Below are 21,667 nucleotides of genomic sequence, written 5' to 3'. Positions count from 1 at the left end.
CATGCGCCACACCGTAAGATTACGGCATGGACATAGAAATAGCACACTAGACCAGATCTGCTGTTTAATTTATGTTATTAAATGGTAAAAAGATAGCCATATTGATGGAGCGTTTGTGTTTTTATGTGTTATGATATTTACTGCCTATGATATGGAGGAATGCTTATAATAATCATTTTATGAACCATATTAATACAAGACAACGTATTAGACTCAACATTTAGCTTAATCTGTATCGTTTAAAGGGTTATAAAGGCATATACGTGTATGAGAAATGTGTGTCTATAAGTTTTGAGATGTGTTGGCAATAATAAGGAGGACAAACTGAGATTATTCGTTTTAAAAAGCACATTTAAAGCAGTGCGTTCAGATCTATAGTTATATCTCTATACTGTCTGCGCGCTGTCTCGATAGGTCAAGCGGATCTTGTCCTAAATATGTAAGCAGTTCATTGGTCCCTTCCACTGTGACGTAAATAGATCGCTCTCACGTTTATATGGCGTGGAAGAAGAGATCTTTATGGGGCATTTTGATGTATTTTTGACATTAGATGCTCTTTAGTATAAATTTAAAGTGCGTTTCAGCCGTTCAGTACTCATTTATGTACTGTACTGACGCTGTAAATGCCAAAATACCATAGAACCCTGGCCCCGCCTTATTTTCGCACCTTCTGTCTGATTGGTCACATCCTCAGAGACCCGGATGATCACGGGCAGGACGCCGTAGGACGCCATTTTGGATCTGAGTTCCCTGTTTCATCGCGTCTCATGAAAACGAACGTTCATAACAGGAAACTGCGCGAATGCCGTTCTCAAATAATTCTCTATACGAAGAAAACTCACGAAACACACAATTTATTTGTTTAATCCAAAAATGAAAATTCTTTCATCATTTACTCAACTTTAATGCGATCCCAGATGTGAATGACTTTCTTTCTTCTGCAGAACACAAATTAAGATTCTTAGAAGAATATTGCAGCTCTGTAGGTCCATGCAATGTAAGTGAATGCAAACCAGAACATTGAAGCTCCAAAAAGCACATAAATGTAGCAGAAAGTAATCTTTATGACTCTAGTGATTTAATCCATATTTAGAAGCGATATGATAGGTGTGAGTGAAAAACAGGTCAACATTTAAGTTATTTTTCTATAAATATCCACTTTCACATTCTTCTTCTTTAGTTATTGGTGATTAGGATTCTTTGTGCATATTGCCACTTACTGGGCAGGGAGGAGAATTTATAGTAAAATAAAACTACTGAACCCTTGTGTGTCAATTTATAAAAGTTACTCAGATGTACTTGGAGGACAAAAATGTCAGTGTCAAAAAACTACCATTATAATATTATATATTCATATTATTTTACACTTTCAATTAGTAGCTAAATTTTTTAATCAACATCAGTCTTGATCATAACTACCAAATATTCATTAATTTTCAGGATTTTAACCCTTTTAATGCCAGTTTGTTTTCATTATGCCACTGTTGTTTTGTACACACACACACACACATATTTCTCAATACACACATACAAAACACACTCTGACATCCATACCAACAGACCCACAAAATTTTATCTGCATCATGTATTCAGTTGTCCTGCAGGTCTCTATAATACAGTAAACAGTGAATAGGGGAAAAGTTTGTATTTGCTCCACTGAGTGACTCCAGTCAGGCTTCCAAAGCAACCAGTTGGCCCGGTTGCTAGGGAGGGTAGAGTCACATGGGGTAACTTCCTCGTGGTCGCTATAATGTGGTTCTCGCTCTCGGTGGGGCATGTGGTGAGTTGTGCATGGATGTCGCGGAGAATAGCGTGAAGCCTCCACATGCGCTACGTCTCCATGGTAATGCGCTCAACAAGTCACGTGATAAGATGCGCGGATTGACGGTCTCAGACGCGGAGGCAACAGAGATTTGTTCTCCGCCACCCGGATTGAGGCGAGTCACTACGCCACCACGAGGACTTCGAATGCATTAGGAATTGGGTGTTACAAATTGGGGAGAAAAAATAAATAAAAAAATAAATAGAATTATAAATAAATAAATAAATAAATTATATTTTCAAGCCAGGGCTTTGAAATTAAAGCATATTATCATATGATTTTTGATGCTTTAATGGCACTGGGATCAAATATTGCAGTTTTAATGGGTTTCAATTGGACATTTTTGTCCTGAAGGTGTGACTACACTTGTGTACACAGTGTATTATAGATGCATTATAAGAACTGAGGTTGAAATATCAAAATATAAACATTCCCCCCAAAATACACATCTTTGGCAAAATTAACGCAGCTAAAATAATCGAAAAACAAAAATGCAAAAGACAAAAATGTCCCGAAGGTTGTTAAGAGATATGAATTAGCAGAGTAAACAACAGTAAGTGAACACTTGAGTTTCACATAATCTTTATCATTGAGAGTTAAAAAATGACTTAAATATTGATCTGTTTCTCACACACACCTATCGTATTTCTTCAGAAGACATGGATGAAACCACTGGTGTTTTATTACGTTTTTGCTACATTTATATTCAAAGTTCTGGTCACCATTCACTTGTATTGTATGGATCTATAGAGCTGATATATTCGTGTTCTGCTGAAGAAAGAAAGTCATACACATCTGGAATGGCATAAGAGTGAATAAATGATGAGAGAATGAGCATTTTTGGGTGAACTGTAATTTCGCGTAATTACAGTTTACGTAACACATTACACGTTTTTATGTAATCAGTGCTATTTAAAAAAAAGTGCAATATAATGATGAATTGGCTTCTTGATTTAACTCATTATTACCATTGCTTAATTTTTGCAAAGCATTTTAATTATGTATTTTAATGAATTGTTGAATTTTACGTTGTATAATGTTTTTGTTCAGGCGATCTGACGGGCCGCTTTGTTTTGGGGTCCATCTCCGCGCCAGTCGCGCTGATATTAGTTTCAGTTTTTGCGGTTTTTTCGTTTACTTTTGAAGTTCTTTGTTCTTTAATCATCGAGATTGTACGTGAAAATCATCAGCGATGAATCTGGAGTTGCTCGGTGAGATCTCAGTGTTTATGAGTGTGTTAGCCTAGTGCTAATGTTTATAAACAATTAATTCAAACGTGCAATAAAGCTGATTATTATTATTGTTATTATTATTATTTTAACAAATTCACTCATAAGATAGTTTTGCTCTCTGGAATCACAATGATGTTTATGTATTTTAAAGCCCGTTTAGTCCTGTTATGTGAACTGTCATGTATGTTGTTGGAATGGATTGTTGGAATGGATTTATTGGCCATTTTGCAATAAAATATAGTTGAAATTAATCTGAACTATGTTTCTGTGTCAGAGACCTTCGGGCAGAATTATCCAGAGGTACAGTAATACACTACAATATATTATTATCATATTTATATTTTTATTATTATTTGTAAACCAGTGTCTTGTTGATGTAAATTATATATTCAGTGGTCGTGCCTGTTTTATATCGTTTATGTGTTTAGGAGGCCGATGGCACTCTGGACTGCATCAGTATGGCTCTCACTTGCACGTTTAACCGCTGGGGGACGCTGTTGGCCGTCGGCTGTAATGATGGACGAATCGTCATCTGGGACTTTCTGACGCGCGGCATCGCAAAAATTATCAGCGCGCACATCCATCCCGTCTGCTCGCTCAGGTACAAACACACATCTTTGGGGTCACATTGGCTGTTTCTTGTGTGATTTTTTTTTATATTTGCTTGTTTATGTTTGTTTGTTCGCGAACAGCTGGAGTAGAGACGGACACAAGCTCCTGAGCGCCTCCACAGATAACATCGTCTCTCAGTGGGACGTCCTGACAGGAGATTGTGACCAAAGATTCCGATTCCCGTCACCCATCCTCAAACTGCAGTGCCATCCCCGAGACATGTGAGTGTTTCTGCCAATCTTAATATTTTTTTTAGTTTTTGTTTAATTAAGACCTTTAAATTGGAGCCGGATGTCTTAAAAGGTGCTGTAAGTGTTTTAATGGAAAGGTATGCATAAAGTTATCACTGAGATGTCTCTGTGGCATCACTGTAGTGATGGTTTGTTCGTGAAAGTGAACGAATCGTTCTCGTTGAACTCCATACACTAACTTACATTTCTCGTTCACTGATGACTCTCATTTGTGTTGCCAATGATCTCTTCTGCTTTCCATGCCTGTAAAGACTCATTACAGTCTATGAGTCTAGTCGAGTCAGTCGTTTGAGTCCGAACAAAACGAGACGTCTCGTTAATGATTGAAGATCTACTGAACGAGAGCAGGAGCTTCATATCGTTCGTTCATTTCGGCAATCTCGTTCAACAAGAAAAAAGGGCCGGATGAATTATGAATAACCACACATTGCAATGATATACAGACATTATTGAAAATCATATTTATTTTTAGGTTAGTATTGTTGTCTTGTTAAAAACGTAAAAGACGGTCATTTGGTGCATCTACAGGCACGAAGGTGTAACTTGCAGAAATGGTCAATGAACGAATCATCGAATGAATCTTAATGAATCAACGTATTTAAGGCTCGAGTCTCTGAGATGAATCAAAATCGCCACCACTATGACTAGACTGTGTAAACGGGACCGCAGGAGGGCGTGTTTTGGAAAGAGGGGGCGTGTCTAATTTAAAGGCTCATTCTCGTGAAAGTTCCAGAACGGCTATAATCGCATACAGCACCTTCAAGTTTACAATCTAACTGTAGATGTTGTGGGAATACCGTTTCTCATTTCATTTAAGGAGCTTTACGGTACAGTGTTGGATTTTTGCACCGTTAGCGGCAACGAAGGAAACTGAAAATAATAATTGTTTTCAGGCACTTCGTCTACAGTTGGTCAGATAGTTTTGTTAACTTTCGATTGTTCTATATTGGTCAATGACTTGATTCTCATGTTTTGTCCAGATCTATTCAATTATCCTTTCATTCAAAGTATTCACAAACATCTAACCTTTAATTGAAGTAGTTGAAAGAGGGTAAATCTCATGATTAAATATTTCTCTCCAAAAAACAACAACAACAAAAAAAATCCACAATTATTGGCACCCTAGAAATTATTATGAGTACAATATTTTTTAAGTATATTCCCATTCATATTTAAAAAATGTTAGTGCACTTGGGTGACAAGGAAGATGAAATTGTTCAGCCATGACTTCCTGTTTCAGAGGGGTATAAATATGAGGTAACACACAGACCAAATTCCCTTGATCATCCATCACAGTGTGTTAGACTAAAGAATATAGTTCTGATATAGTGCGGAAAGAGGTTGTTGAGCTTCACAAACTGGTAAGAGGCTTTAAGAAAACAGCCAAAGCATTGAAAAAGCCCATTTCTACCATCAGGGCAATAATGAACAAGCGCCAATCAACTGGAGATTGTTTTTTTCTCCCCAATTTGTAACGCCCAATTCCCAATGCGCTCCAAGTCCTCGAGGTGGCGTAGTGACTCGCCTCAGTCCGGGTGGCGGAGGACGAATCTCAGTTGCCTCCACGTCTGAGACCGTCAATCCACGCATCTTATCACGTGACTTGTTGAGTGTGTTACCATGGAGACGTAGCGCGTGTGGAGGCTTCACGCTATTCTCCGCGGCATCCACGCACAACTCACCACACGCCCCACCGAGAGCGAGAACCACATTATAGCGACCACGAGGAGGTTACCCCATGTGACTCTACCCTCCCTAGCAACCGGGCCAATTTGGTTACCCCATGTGACTCTACCCTCCCTAGCAACCGGCCCAATTTGGTTGCTAAGGAGACCTGACTGGAGTCACTCAGCACGCCCTGGATTCAAACTCATGACTCCAGGTGTGATAGTGCCAATACTCGCTGAGTTGGAGCATAACTTTGTTTTTCTAGTAAGACCTTTGATATTAAAGCAAAGATGTACATTTAAATATTGTTTTTCTGTAAAAATAGCTAAAAATCATTAAAAAAAACATATATATATATATTTAAGTGCATTTTCTTTATTGGCATGTCTATAGTCAAAACAAGTGAAAAAATCTGCCATTACTGAAAAAGTAATCCAAAGTGTTTAGATTGCATTACTGACCTTGAGTAATCTAACGGATACATCATGTAATCTGTAGCTAAATACTTTTCATAAGTAACCCTCTGAACCCTGCAAATACTTTAATAGATGAATGCATTTTTAATTTGAGTTCAAAGTAAGTTTGATATTTTTGGGGGCTTAAAGTAAAAAATGTCACTCAATGTCACTTCTTGATATTCCTGACTTCATGATGTTTCTAAGAAATATTTGTAAAGTGTGTTGGGAATCGTGTGATGTTTTCTAGGGATAAAGTTCTAGTGTGCCCTATGAAGTCAGCACCGGTGCTGCTAACGCTGTCCGACTCCAAACACGTGGTCCTGCCTGTGGATGATGACTCGGATCTGAATGTGGTGGCGGCGTTTGACCGGCGCGGTGAATACATCTACACCGGCAATGCCAAGGGAAAGGTCAGAGGTCAAGTTCTTCTGGACAGAGTGTGTAATTGACAGTCCAAAGTGTTTGACTCGATGTCCATGCATTTGTAGATTCTGGTGTTGAACACAGACAAACAGGATCTTGTGGCGTCATTTCGAGTGACGACGGGAACCAGTAACACCACAGCCATCAAATCTATCGAGTTTGCACGGAAGGGGAGGTCAGAGATCAGTGATTCATATTCAGAGCAATAAATATGTTTGAAAAGGTTTTTGAATATCGTTGACCAAGACAAGTAAAATCTCTCCTGCAGTTGTTTCCTAATAAACACAGCAGACCGAATCATTCGCGTGTACGACGGCCGAGAGATTCTCACCTGCGGCCGGGACGGAGAGCCTGAACCCATGCAGAAACTACAGGACCTTGTGAACAGGTGACACGCAGGTGTAAATGGGCTCCAGAACGCTTGCGATCCAAATGTCAGGTTTACACCGCGTTTAAGTGTTTGTGTGGTTTATTGAGGTCTGAGGCGTTTCGCTCTCTCCTGCAGGACGCCGTGGAAGCGCTGTTGTTTCTCTGGTGATGGCGAGTATATCGTAGCGGGATCGGCGCGGCAGCATGCGCTGTATATCTGGGAGAAAAGCATCGGAAACCTGGTGAAGATCCTTCACGGCACGCGAGGAGAACTGCTGCTTGATGTAGCGGTGGGTCAGATATAGAGAGAGGACTCGAGATGCTCTTATTCTTATTTTCTTACATCATATTCGAGAATTTAAGGTTATAAATGAATCCCCATTCAAGCACCGGAACAGCACTTTCACCTTACATATTATTATACTGAATCTCTTTGCTTGTGAGGACCCTGATAGATGTGTTCAATGATAAGTTCTAGATATTGAATGTATTTATTTGTTGAATATCTGTCAGTTATACTATTGAAGGACTGTTTCTAGTGTCCATATAAACACATGATTGGTGTCTAATTACTCAACTTTGAAGATCGGTTTGTATGTCACTATGTTTTTATGTTCATGCTGGACTTAATATATATTGTGTATATGTCACATTATATTTGTGTTCAGTGGCACCCTGTGCGGCCGATCATTGCATCTATCTCCAGTGGAGTTGTGTCTATATGGGCCCAGAACCAAGTGGTGAGGAAAAATACACAAATTAAATGAACTACACAAACTTCATTAACTGCACACAGAACATAATTCAACAAACTACATTAACTACACCTACTGCATAACTACTCAAACTACTCAAACTACACCTACTGCATAACTACTCAAACTACACCTACTGCATAACTACACAAACTACACCTGCTGCATAACTGCTCAAACTACACCTACTGCATAACTGCTCAAACTACACCTACTGCATAACTACACAAACTACTCAAACTACACCTACTGCATAACTACTCAAACTACACCTAATACATAAACTACACCTACTGCATAACTACTCAAACTACATAAACTATACCTAGTAAATAACTACTCAAACTACACCTAGTACCTAACTACTCAAACTACATAAACTACACCTAATACATAAACTACACCTACTGCATAACTACTCAAACTACACCTACTGCATAACTACTCAAACTACATAAACTATACCTAGTAGATAACTACTCAAACTACATAAACTATACCTAGTAGATAACTCCTCAAACTACACCTATTACATAACTACTCAAACTACACCTACTGCATAACTACTCAAACTACATAAACTATACCTAGTAGATAACTCCTCAAACTACACCTACTGCATAACTACTCAAACTACATAAACTATACCTAGTAGATAACTACTCAAACTACATAAACTATACCTAGTAGATAACTCCTCAAACTACACCTACTGCATAACTACTCAAACTACACCTATTGCATAACTACTCAAACTACACCTAGTACATAACTACTCAAACTACACCTACTGCATAACTACTCAAACTACACCTATTGCATAACTACTCAAACTACACCTACTGCATAACTACTCAAACTACACCTAGTACATAACTACTCAAACTACACCTACTGCATAACTACTCAAACTACACCTACTGCATAACTACACAAACTACACCTAGTACATAACTACTCAAACTACACCTAGTACATAACTACTCAAACTACACCTACTGCATAACTACACAAACTACACCTAGTACATAACTACACAAACTACACCTAGTACATAACTACTCAAACTACACCTAGTACATAACTACTCAAACTACACCTACTGCATAACTACTCAAACTACACCTAGTACATAACTACTCAAACTACACCTACTGCAAAACTACTGAAACTACACCTACTGCATAACTACTCAAACTACACCTACTGCATAACTACTCAAACTACACCTACTGCATAACTACTCAAACTACACCTACTGCATAACTACTCAAACTACACCTAGTACATAACTACTCAAACTACACCTAGTACATAACTACTCAAACTACACCTGCATAACTACTCAAACTACACAAACTACACCTAGTACATAACTACTCAAACTACACCTAGTACATAACTACTCAAACTACACCTACTGCATAACTACACCTAGTACATAACTACTCAAACTACACCTACTGCATAACTACTGAAACTACACCTACTGCATAACTACACAAACTACACCTACTGCATAACTACTAAAACTACACAAACTACACCTACTGCATAACTACTCAAACTACACCTACTGCATAACTACTAAAACTACACAAACTACACCTACTGCATAACTACTCAAACTACACCTAGTACATAACTACTCAAACTACACCTACTGCATAACTACTCAAACTACACCTAGTACATAACTACTCAAACTACACCTACTGCATAACTACTCAAACTACACCTAGTACATAACTACTCAAACTACACCTACTGCATAACTACTCAAACTACACCTACTGCATAACTACTCAAACTACACCTACTGCATAACTACTCAAACTACACCTAGTACATAACTACTCAAACTACACCTACTGCATAACTACTCAAACTACACCTACTGCATAACTACTCAAACTACACCTACTGCATAACTACTCAAACTACACCTACTGCATAACTACTCAAACTACACCTAGTGCATAACTACTCAAACTACACCTACTGCATAACTACTCAAACTACACCTACTGCATAACTACTCAAACTACACCTACTGCAACTACTAAACTACACAAACTACACCTACTGCATAACTACTCAAACTACACCTACTGCATAACTACTCAAACTACACCTACTGCATAACTACTCAAACTACACCTACTGCATAACTACTCAAACTACACAAACTACACCTACTGCATAACTACTCAAACTACACCTACTGCATAACTACTCAAACTACACCTACTGCAACTACACCTACTACATAACTACTCAAACTACACCTACTGCATAACTACTCAAACTACACCTACTGCATAACTACTCAAACTACACCTACTGCATAACTACTCAAACTACACCTACTGCATAACTACTCAAACTACACCTACTGCATAACTACTCAAACTACACCTAACTGCATAACTACTGCTATAACTACATCAAACTACACCTACTGCATAACTACTGAAACTACACTTACTGCATAACTACTAAAACTACTCAAACTACACCTACTGCATAACTACTCAAACTACACCTACTGCATAACTACTCAAACTACACCTACTGCATAACTACACCTACTGCATAACTACACAAACTACACCTACTGCATAACTACTCAAACTACACCTACTGCATAACTACTCAAACTACACCTACTGCATAACTACTCAAACTACACCTACTGCATAACTACTCAAACTACACCTACTGCATAACTACTCAAACTACACCTACTGCATAACTACACAAACTACACCTGCTGCATAACTACTCAAACTACACCTGCTGCATAACTGCTCAAACTACACCTACTGCATAACTACACTAACTACTACAAACTACACCTACTGCATAACTACTCAAACTACACCTACTGCATAACTACATCAAACTACACCTACTGCATAACTACTCAAACTACACCTACTGCATAACTACTCAAACTACACCTACTGCATAACTACTCAAACTACACCTACTGCATAACTACACAAACTACACCTACTGCATAACTACTCAAACTACACCTAGTACATAACTACTCAAACTACACCTACTGCATAACTACTCAAACTACACCTACTGCATAACTACTAAAACTACACCTACTGCATAACTACTAAAACTACTCAAACTACACCTAGTACATAACTACTCAAACTACACCTACTGCATAACTACTCAAACTACACCTACTGCATAACTACTCAAACTACACCTACTGCATAACTACTAAAACTACTCAAACTACACCTACTGCATAACTACTCAAACTACACCTACTGCATAACTACTAAAACTACACAAACTACACCTACTGCATAACTACTCAAACTACACCTACTGCATAACTACTAAAACTACTCAAACTACACCTACTGCATAACTACTCAAACTACACCTACTGCATAACTACTCAAACTACACCTACTGCATAACTACTAAACTACCAAACTACACCTACTGCATAACTACTGAAACTACACCTACTGCATAACTACTAAAACTACTCAAACTACACCTACTGCATAACTAGTCAAACTACACCTACTGCATAACTACTCAAACTACACCTACTGCATAACTACTCAAACTACACCTACTGCATAACTAGTCAAACTACACCTACTGCATAACTAGTCAAACTACACCTACTGCATAACTACTCAAACTACACCTACTGCATAACTACTGAAACTACACCTACTGCATAACTACTCAAACTACACCTACTGCATAACTACACAAACTACACCTAGTACATAACTACTCAAACTACACCTACTGCATAACTACTCAAACTACACCTAATACATAAACTATACCTAGTACATAACTACTCAAACTACACCTACTGCATAACTACTAAAACTACACAAACTACACCTACTGCATAACTACTCAAACTACACCTACTGCATAACTACTAAAACTACTCAAACTACACCTACTGCATAACTACTCAAACTACACCTACTGCATAACTACTAAAACTACACAAACTACACCTACTGCATAACTACTGAAACTACACCTACTGCATAACTACTGAAACTACACCTACTGCATAACTACTAAAACTACACAAACTACACCTACTGCATAACTACTGAAACTACACTTACTGCATAACTACTAAAACTACACAAACTACACCTACTGCATAACTACTCAAACTACACCTACTGCATAACTACTCTAACTACACAAGCTACACCTGCTGCATAACTACTCAAACTACACCTGCTGCATAACTACTCAAACTACACCTGCTGCATAACTACTCAAGCTACACCTGCTGCATAACTACTCAAGCTACACCTGCTGCATAACTACACAAACTACACCTGCTGCATAACTACACAAGCTACACCTGCTGCATAACTACTCAAGCTACACCTGGTACATAACTACTCAAACTACACCTGCTGCATAACTACTCAAGCTACACCTGCTGCATAACTACTAAAGCTACACCTGCTGCATAACTACTAAGACTACTCAAGCTACACCTACTGCATAACTACTCAAACTACACCTAGTGCATAACTACTCAAGCTACACCTGCTGCATAACTACACAAGCTACACCTGCTGCTAACTACTCAAACTACACCTGCTGCATAACTACTAAAACTACTCAAACTACACCTACTGCATAACTACTCAAACTACACCTACTGCATAACTACTAAAACTACACAAACTACACCTACTGCATAACTACTCAAACTACACCTACTGCATAACTACTAAAACTACTCAAACTACACCTACTGCATAACTACTCAAACTACACCTACTGCATAACTACTAAAACTAAGCAAACTACACCTACTGCATAACTACTGAAACTACACCTACTGCATAACTACTAAAACTACTCAAACTACACCTACTGCATAACTAGTCAAACTACACCTACTGCATAACTACTCAAACTACACCTACTGCATAACTACACAAACTACACCTACTGCATAACTACTCAAACTACACCTAGTACATAACTACTCAAACTACACCTACTGCATAACTACTCAAACTACACCTACTGCATAACTACTAAAACTACACCTACTGCATAACTACTCAAACTACACCTAGTACATAACTACTCAAACTACACCTACTGCATAACTACTCAAACTACACCTACTGCATAACTACTCAAACTACACCTACTGCATAACTACTAAAACTACTCAAACTACACCTACTGCAAAACTACTCAAACTACACCTACTGCATAACTACTAAAACTACACAAACTACACCTACTGCATAACTACTCAAACTACACCTACTGCATAACTACTAAAACTACTCAAACTACACCTACTGCATAACTACTCAAACTACACCTACTGCATAACTACTCAAACTACACCTACTGCATAACTACTAAAACTAAGCAAACTACACCTACTGCATAACTACTGAAACTACACCTACTGCATAACTACTAAAACTACTCAAACTACACCTACTGCATAACTAGTCAAACTACACCTACTGCATAACTACTCAAACTACACCTACTGCATAACTACTCAAACTACACCTACTGCATAACTAGTCAAACTACACCTACTGCATAACTACTCAAACTACACCTACTGCATAACTACTGAAACTACACCTACTGCATAACTACTCAAACTACACCTACTGCATAACTACACAAACTACACCTAGTACATAACTACTCAAACTACACCTACTGCATAACTACTCAAACTACACCTAATACATAAACTATACCTAGTACATAACTACTCAAACTACTCAAACTACACCTACTGCATAACTACTAAAACTACACAAACTACACCTACTGCATAACTACTCAAACTACACCTACTGCATAACTACTAAAACTACTCAAACTACACCTACTGCATAACTACTCAAACTACACCTACTGCATAACTACTAAAACTACACAAACTACACCTACTGCATAACTACTGAAACTACACCTACTGCATAACTACTGAAACTACACCTACTGCATAACTACTAAAACTACACAAACTACACCTACTGCATAACTACTGAAACTACACTTACTGCATAACTACTAAAACTACACAAACTACACCTACTGCATAACTACTCAAACTACACCTACTGCATAACTACACAAACTACACCTACTGCATAACTACTCAAACTACACCTACTGCATAACTACACAAACTACACCTACTGCATAACTACTCAAACTACACCTACTGCATAACTACTCAAACTACACCTACTGCATAACTACTCAAACTACACCTACTGCATAACTACTCAAACTACACCTAGTACATAACTACTCAAACTACACCTACTGCATAACTACTCAAACTACACCTACTGCATAACTACTAAAACTACACCTACTGCATAACTACTAAAACTACTCAAACTACACCTACTGCATAACTACTCAAACTACACCTAGTACATAACTACTCAAACTACACCTACTGCATAACTACTCAAACTACACCTACTGCATAACTACTCAAACTACACCTACTGCATAACTACTCAAACTACACCTACTGCATAACTACTAAAACTACTCAAACTACACCTACTGCATAACTACTCAAACTACACCTACTGCATAACTACTAAAACTACTCAAACTACACCTACTGCATAACTACTCAAACTACACCTACTGCATAACTACTCAAACTACACCTACTGCATAACTACTCGAAACTACACTCAAACTACACCTACTGCATAACTACTCAAACTACACCTACTGCATAACTACTGAAACTACACCTACTGCATACTCAAACTACACCTACTGCATAACTACTCAAACTACACCTACTGCATAACTACTCAAACTACACCTACTGCATAACTACTCAAACTACACCTAGTACATAACTACACAGTACATAAACTTCACCTAGTACTTTACTGCACAAACATAACAAACTACTCAGCTTATATCTACATTAACAACACAAACTACATAAACTACTCATAGTACATCATTTCACAAAGTTCATTAACTACACACAGTACACAAACTACACACATCCCACAAACACAACCTGCTCTGCTCAGTTGCTGTTGTCATGATAAACATTTGTAAATACTGATGTAATGTCTGTTGTGTGTGTGTGTTGTGTGTGTGTGTGTGTGTGTAGGAGAACTGGAGTGCGTTTGCTCCTGATTTCAAGGAGCTGGATGAGAATGTGGAGTATGAAGAGAGAGAGTCAGAGTTTGATATTGAAGATGAAGACAAGAGTGAACCAGAACAGACCGGTAAGAACTAATAATAATCATCATATATCGACCAGGTCAAATAATGATTCCGCTGATATCTGATATCCTGTTAGGAGAGTAGAGAAGGTGATTCTGGCCCTGAGAGTTTTCATCTGATAATTATATCCGGGTTTGTTGTGTGTGTATCAGGAGCTGATGCAGCTGAAGACGAGGAGGTGGACGTCACTACAGTTGATCCCATCATAGCGTTCTGCAGCAGGTCAGTGTGATTCAAACGCATCAAAGACGTGTCACATATCCCGGCGAATCGCATCGATCAGGAAGCTAAAATGCAGTCAGACTCTGATCAAAGTAATAATTTAACAGGGTCATATATTTTATATATATAGTTATGTGAATCTTGTTTTGTTGTTAATTGTCACTGAAGTAAGTTCATTAAACTGTAACAGTATGTTTGTGTTTGTGCGGTAGTGATGAAGAGCTGGAGGATTATAAAGCGCTACTATATCTTCCCATCGCTCCGGAGGTCGAAGACCCAGAGGAGAATCCGTTCGGACCACCACCGGACGCCGCGGGTCAAAACGCCACTGCTGAAGATGGGGCAATTCACAGCAACACTGGAGATAAAAAACAAAGACAACCGTCTGCTGATGGAGGTCCGCCCAAGAAGAAGATCCGGACCACCACCATCGAACTGCAGGGCGTTCCGAGTGACGGTGAGATTCGTTAATCAGACTGGTTTTACTCATTAAAGAAGTTAAATTCAACTTAATCTCCGTGACACAGAAAATAATTACGATTCATACTGTTTAATTAGTAGCTATATTAATGCTACTAATTAATATACTAAGTATATATTAATATATTTAGCGAACTGCTAAATATATGTCTTTGACTATTATGTTGGTGTTGCTTTTATGCCACTTTTTCAGCTTATAACTTCACAAAACATAAACGGCACATAAAATCTCACATATGATTATTTAGAGTCTGTGATTCTCTGTCAATCGAGTCCACACACAAGATAATCAGATGTATAGATCATTAGATAATCCACATGAAGCACAATGTTACATATGGCCACCAGGAGATGGCACCAAATACACGACACAGACTCAATGATGACTCAAATGACACAGAATGAAACTCATTCTGTGAAATCTCATGACTAAAATCATGTCTGCATGCTATGCAAACCTTTAGTCATTGTTGTGTTTGCATGTGTAATTAGTTCTTATGTACAATTATTATCTTTTATTTGTTTGGAGATGTTTTTGGACACTATGATGCATTATATTTGTAATGTTGTAACTTTTCATTGCTTTGTCGTATCAACACTAAATGTTTCTCTGATACAGTCGACATGATTGAGAACAAAACAAAAGTGTTTTCTGAGCTACTTTATTTACACCAAGAGATATATAATGTCAAATCAGAAAAATAAGTTAGTTTTTTATTACATTTGTTGTGATTTTTGAGGTGAAAGTTTGGATCGTTTGATTTTATCACCCCAGTTTAATGCTAACAGGTGTAATGTTTATACTTTCAAAACAAATGGTATGAAAACGGTGTGATAGTTGTGTATTTTAAATGTTTATTCGCAGTGCTGCACACTTGCCTCATGCTAAACTGTAAATAACCCAGAATACTCTTAATATCTGTCTGTTTCTCAGAGGTGCATCCGTTGCTGGGCGTGAAGGGCGACAGTAAGTCGAAGAAGAAGGCAGCCGGGCGCCCGAAGGGATCTAAAGGTAAAGAGAAAGATTCTGCATTCAGACCCAAACTCTACCAAGACAGAGACAGGGACAGAGCGGAGGGGTTCGGTGTGCCAGGTAAGAACCTCAGTGCGACCTTTGACCCTGAAACGCTTGCCCTGCACTCAGTTTGTCCCTGTGTGGTTCGGGGTTTAATGCAGGTGTTGAGCTCAGCTGTGATTGGCTAAATCTACTTCCTGCTTGCCTTCCTGTCCTTCCTGCTCTGTCCCTGCGCTGCCCCTTGCTGCAAGACCAGATAATAACACGTGTGTTTGTGTGCTCATGTGTACATATCATCATATGACTTAATGAACAAGCTGAAGTGTGTCTTTTCTGCTACGCTAGCATCACTGAATAGAATTGCTAAAATATTGTTTTTAAAGGAAGATAAGTTAAATTCAATCGACAGTGAGACACTTACAATGGAAGTGAATGGGGCCAATCCGTAAACTGTTTCAAAAGTATAGCCACAAGATGGAAACAATGTGTGTTTACATGATTTTACTGTGTTAAAATCACTTACTAACCACATCTGTGTAGAGTTATAGACAATTTTACAACTTCGGTGTTGTTAACCATCTGTAAAAACGTAGAAATTAGAAATCGAAATTTTTACAGCTGAAATAATACACATATTTTTATAGATAATTCATGTAAGTGCGTTTATAAAATTATAAGCTTCACATTTCTGCCTTTTTAAACCCTCCAAAAATTGGCCCCATTCAATTCCATTGTAAATAGTGATAGACGAATATATCGGCCAGTCCGATTAATCGGACGATATTTGGCCATTATGTGATTCTTGACATTGGCCGTTAACTGTGTTCGCTTGTAAATAGTGATATACCGATATATCGGCCTGGCCGATTAATTAGCCGATATTTGGCCTTTATGTGATCATTGGCATTGACCGATAACCGTGTTCACTTGGCCGATTAACAGAAGTGTTAACCTACCCTTGTGTCAGAAAAAATATTTTTTCTTCACGTATATGCAAATTTGAGTAAATAAGTGTTTATTTCATTTAAAAAATGTTGTGCACCTCTGATTTGCTGTTGTTAAATTGTGTTCTGTTTATCAGCATTTATATCGGCCGTCCTGCACTCTAGATATCGGTATCAGCATCGGCCATTGAAGAACCCCTATCGGTCGAACACTAATTGTAAATGTCTCACTGTTAGAGGTTGACCATTAGTGGATTTTGCAGATACCGAAGCTGGTGGGGAAAGAGCGATTACCGATTAAATGAACGATAGTTTTTCAAATCTATTTATAGAAAGTCCAAAATGAATATATTTTTTTTCAATTAAAATTCAAATAAATATCAGAAGAAATCAAGATTTGGTGAATAACGCAGGACAAATAACTATAAACAAGCCCAAATCACATGAAAGGGACTCTTATTTTGAAATGACCCCATATCGGAAACTAGTGACATTTTTGCCGATAACTGATAGTTCCAAAAAGAAACTATCGGCACCGATTAATCAGTAAAACCGATATATATCAGCCTAACTCTATTCACTGTTACTTCAATTTAAGCTTTTTTTAAAGCTTTTTTTTTTTTCAATTGTCTTATGGTTGATTCTGCATATTACACCGGGACACGAGAAAGATCTCTAAATTACACACTTCAACTTATAGGCCTACTCGCATTGGGCCTCATTCATGTAACTTTCGTAAATATAGGAGTCAGTTCAGAGTAATTTGAACTTAAAATTAACCTTCATGAAAACTTCCTACCGGATCCACGAATGCTTCGTACCGCGCCAGATATGTTGGTGAACATTCGTAAATAGTGGCCGTGTGTACATTCACTCATAATTATCATAATCCACGCCCATGAAAACACCATATAAGGAAGTCTTTAGAATCGCTAGTAAATGAGAACAGGTAGCTTTTAACATCAATGCGAAAAGTTATAAAAGTTTTAATGGATTGCATTCGCATTGTTAAATATGGATTTAGCAAACACTTGCTTGAAGTTATAGAGATCATATCAAATGAAGAAACTCTCCTTCTTATGTCTTTTTACATAAATCAAATCAAACATAAACTGCGTCTTTCCACGAAGGATTCGCACCATGTGATGCAAAACTGCTGGAGAAACGATATCAAATGTATGAATCAGAGTTGGAATAAAATTTACTCTGAAGGAATAAATGCAAGCACCAAAGAAATGCTTTAAGGTTTAAAACGTTTTCACTCCTTTAATTATTTCACTTATTTAATTTCTCTTCATCATAACTTAGAAAGAACACCACATGTTCGGATGTCTTTGATTGACACGTGGTCGGCAGCAGATGTACATTTTGTTCGTAACGACAAACGTTTTGAAAATACGAAAACTTTAATCTGCGAATTTACGTCAGAACGGTTTAGCGAACAATTTAAACCAAAATGTGATCTGCTCGTGTTTCATGAATGAGGCGCACTGTTGTGAATTTCAACCGTGAGAAACTAAAATGGAAAAAATGCGTTCTTCAATAAAGCAACGTGTTTTTCTGACGTGTAGTTGAGCAAAAATATATGTTACAATTTAACAATTGGCTGTATGTTACGTTTAAATGCAAGTAAATGTTGAATCATATGAAAAATTCTGGTTTCGATTCCACTTTAATAATAGTAATAATGAATAATAATTTATTAACTTTTTCATTATTAACGTTAAATAATTTTAGTTCTTTAACTATTCCAATAACAGTTGTTTTAGTACTTCTTAAGACGTTTTTTGAGGAAGCATTAAACATGGTTAGAATATTCTAGTACAATTTTCCGTTCACATTGACTGAAAAATACAGACATTTAAGAACTGGTTACGGAAAACGTCATTTTTTGTTTGTTTTTTTACTCTGGAACTGGTCCTGAATAAAAAAGGATTTCATTTTCGATTTTCACTCATTTCGTTTCGCTTGAAATTAGTTATGTGAACTTTTCTCAAACTGACGAATTGTGTTGTCGCGTCGTTCTTGGTGTGAATAGGTGTTTACGTTGACTTGAACAATGCAACAGTTTATCGTTATTTTATAAACTATAAATTCATGTTTAATTATATTGTTTAAGCTGTGAAAATTATTCATTTTGATGCATTCCGTTTCGACTTTACGTCATTTTTTTCTCATAAGATGTGAATTCTGTTTAATTTAACAATTTAAATAATGTTTTTCAGGAAATCTCGTCTCGTCGTCGTACAAGCAGCATGAAGTTCAGGGTTTGGACTGAAGCTGAAGGGAAACGGCGCCCCCTGTCTGTGTGGATGAATATCGCCACTCTTTTTATGGCCTGTAAAGACTGTGTTTGTGTTGCATTATTACCGATGGACGTTACAGCTCAACGATGCTGCCGTTTGAAGCCCAAATGATCCATTCCTCATGTAGAGAGAAAGAGAGCGATAGAGAGGGATGCATGTATTTCTTGTAGTGTAGAATGATCTGTCGTCGTGTAACAGTAATAGCTGTATCATACTCATATAGTTTGTTTTCAGTGATACTTCTGGACAGATGATGTTTTTTTGTATTCATATTAAACCAGTTTGTTTTTTTGAGAATGCCGTTTTTTTTTTTTTTTGGCGCAAATGTGTTTTTTAAGCTGCATTGCTAAGAAATTATTTTCCTAATCAGGTTTTCTGTCTTGTTTTCCATGTAAAAATATCTGTGACATTTACTTGACAAGTAAAATTGTGTACGATAACAAGACTTGTTCAGACCATATATTATTTGACTTGCTTGTTTGTTCTTTTTAAAGCATAAACCGCACTGAATTTTGTAATTTTATAAAAACAAATGAGAGAGAGAATGAAAAAAAAGCTTAAATCAAGATATATTCTCAAGTAAATCTCTGGATCTTGTTTTAAGGGTGTTTAGATATTTAACTGAAACAAAAGATGGAAGATACTGATTTATAAATGTTTACAGCGTGAAATAAAACGAATCTGCTGATGATGAGACGCAAATACGATTCTGATGGTTTTTGTGTCGTGCACTGACCGTGTCTGACCGGCAGGTGTCGCCAATGACCTTCAATGCGCTCCAGAAAGACGTTTTTCTCTAATTCGGTTCCATTTTGCTCTTTTCTATTGTCGGTTTCCATTTTGTGTTTTAGGAACATTTAAAGTTCACAGATTAAATCAGACAAACTGAGAAACAAACGCTTGAGGGACCTTGTGAACTGCTCAGGTGGAGTAATGATATGAAATCTGTGATTGTGTTAAATACTAATTATGCATTTCTGTTAAACAGCAAGTTTATGGATGCTTTAATATTTTTACTGGACAACATGTAATGCTACACAAACAGGATTGTACTCTGTATGTCCTCTTTAAGAAGAAGATAAACATGAATTAATCCTTGAGCATCCATGTAAACAAAGTTCCTCAGAGGTCCTTTAAGCGTCTGTGGAAACACTGGACAGTATCTTTATTCGCGGCATTATGCGCCAGTAATGTGAAGTTAAACATGAAGAGCAGCACAACACAAACACACTCGTGTCTTCTACAGTTTATCACAAAACTATATGCAGATTTGGTTACTAATATCTTTAGGTTAATAAATTGTGTAAGAATGATCTTGTTGTAAATAGTTACATATTTTTTACGTCGCTTTCATAAATACAAAAAAACAAACAGGAAATTGTTAATTGTGAGAATTATTTTTGGCTATAGTGAGTTAACTAATAATAAATAATAAAAAAAAATGTGTTATTGAAACATCATTCCAGATGTACGTTTATTGTAATATGTCTTTATATAATATTATTTGCACAAAAATACATAGTTGCCTTTATATTTTAAGCAAGGGGGTCCCCAGCATCATCACATTTGGGGGTCCTTGGGATTAAAACGTGTGAAAACCCCTGCCAAAAATATCCACGTCAAAAAACTGCCAAATATTCATTCATTTTCAGGACTTTAACCCGTTAAATGCCAGTTTGTTTATATTATGACACTTGTTTTTTACACTCACACACACACACACATATTCACACTCACTCACTCACACACACACACAAATTCACACACACACACACACACACACACAAATTCACACACACACTCACTCACAC

At 37.4% G+C, this 21,667-nt stretch overlaps 1 protein-coding gene and 2 long non-coding RNA genes across 4 annotated transcripts; 1 reads left to right on the top strand and 2 right to left on the bottom strand.

The window, feature by feature from the left end:
* The first annotated feature begins 2,892 nt into the window (after window positions 1–2,892).
* rbbp5 (retinoblastoma binding protein 5) lies at window positions 2,893–20,552 on the top strand. 2 transcript variants are annotated; one of them, XM_052124305.1, is made up of 14 exons: window positions 2,893–3,033; window positions 3,329–3,354; window positions 3,483–3,655; window positions 3,747–3,887; window positions 6,291–6,453; window positions 6,532–6,641; window positions 6,735–6,854; window positions 6,972–7,125; window positions 7,504–7,575; window positions 14,774–14,891; window positions 15,042–15,111; window positions 15,324–15,568; window positions 16,526–16,603; window positions 19,776–20,552. In XM_052124305.1, exons 1-14 carry the CDS (start codon window positions 3,015–3,017, stop codon window positions 19,826–19,828), a joined length of 1,542 nt encoding a protein of 513 aa, XP_051980265.1. In that variant the 5' UTR covers window positions 2,893–3,014; the 3' UTR covers window positions 19,829–20,552. The 2 variants fall into 2 exon arrangements, with proteins under 2 accessions (XP_051980265.1, XP_051980264.1); XM_052124304.1 differs by having other exon boundaries at window positions 16,526–16,684.
* Window positions 8,412–9,000, bottom strand: LOC127641344 (uncharacterized). Its single transcript, XR_007970157.1, has 3 exons — window positions 8,947–9,000; window positions 8,629–8,767; window positions 8,412–8,507 (listed from the first exon to the last, which is right to left on the bottom strand). It is a non-coding gene; the product is annotated as an uncharacterized LOC127641344 (long non-coding RNA).
* Window positions 12,416–14,208, bottom strand: LOC127641345 (uncharacterized). The gene is made up of 3 exons (XR_007970158.1): window positions 14,107–14,208; window positions 12,785–12,845; window positions 12,416–12,550 (listed from the first exon to the last, which is right to left on the bottom strand). It is a non-coding gene; the product is annotated as an uncharacterized LOC127641345 (long non-coding RNA).
* Window positions 20,553–21,667: the final 1,115 nt, after the last annotated feature.

The sequence above is a fragment of the Xyrauchen texanus genome, chromosome 50 (assembly GCF_025860055.1).
Source record: "Xyrauchen texanus isolate HMW12.3.18 chromosome 50, RBS_HiC_50CHRs, whole genome shotgun sequence".
Taxonomy (NCBI): Eukaryota; Metazoa; Chordata; class Actinopteri; order Cypriniformes; family Catostomidae; genus Xyrauchen; species Xyrauchen texanus.
Note: the sequence above shows the minus strand (reverse complement) of the source record. Positions and strands in the feature narration are given on the sequence as shown.

What these genes read in the sequence shown, in the direction of transcription:
- rbbp5 (XM_052124304.1), top strand. An exon ending in AACTGCTGCTTGATGTAGCG is followed by an intron (nt 7,126 to 7,503) that starts GTGGGTCAGATA and finishes ATTTGTGTTCAG; the next exon opens with TGGCACCCTGTGCGGCCGAT. An exon ending in ATCATAGCGTTCTGCAGCAG is followed by an intron (nt 15,112 to 15,323) that starts GTCAGTGTGATT and finishes TTTGTGCGGTAG; the next exon opens with TGATGAAGAGCTGGAGGATT.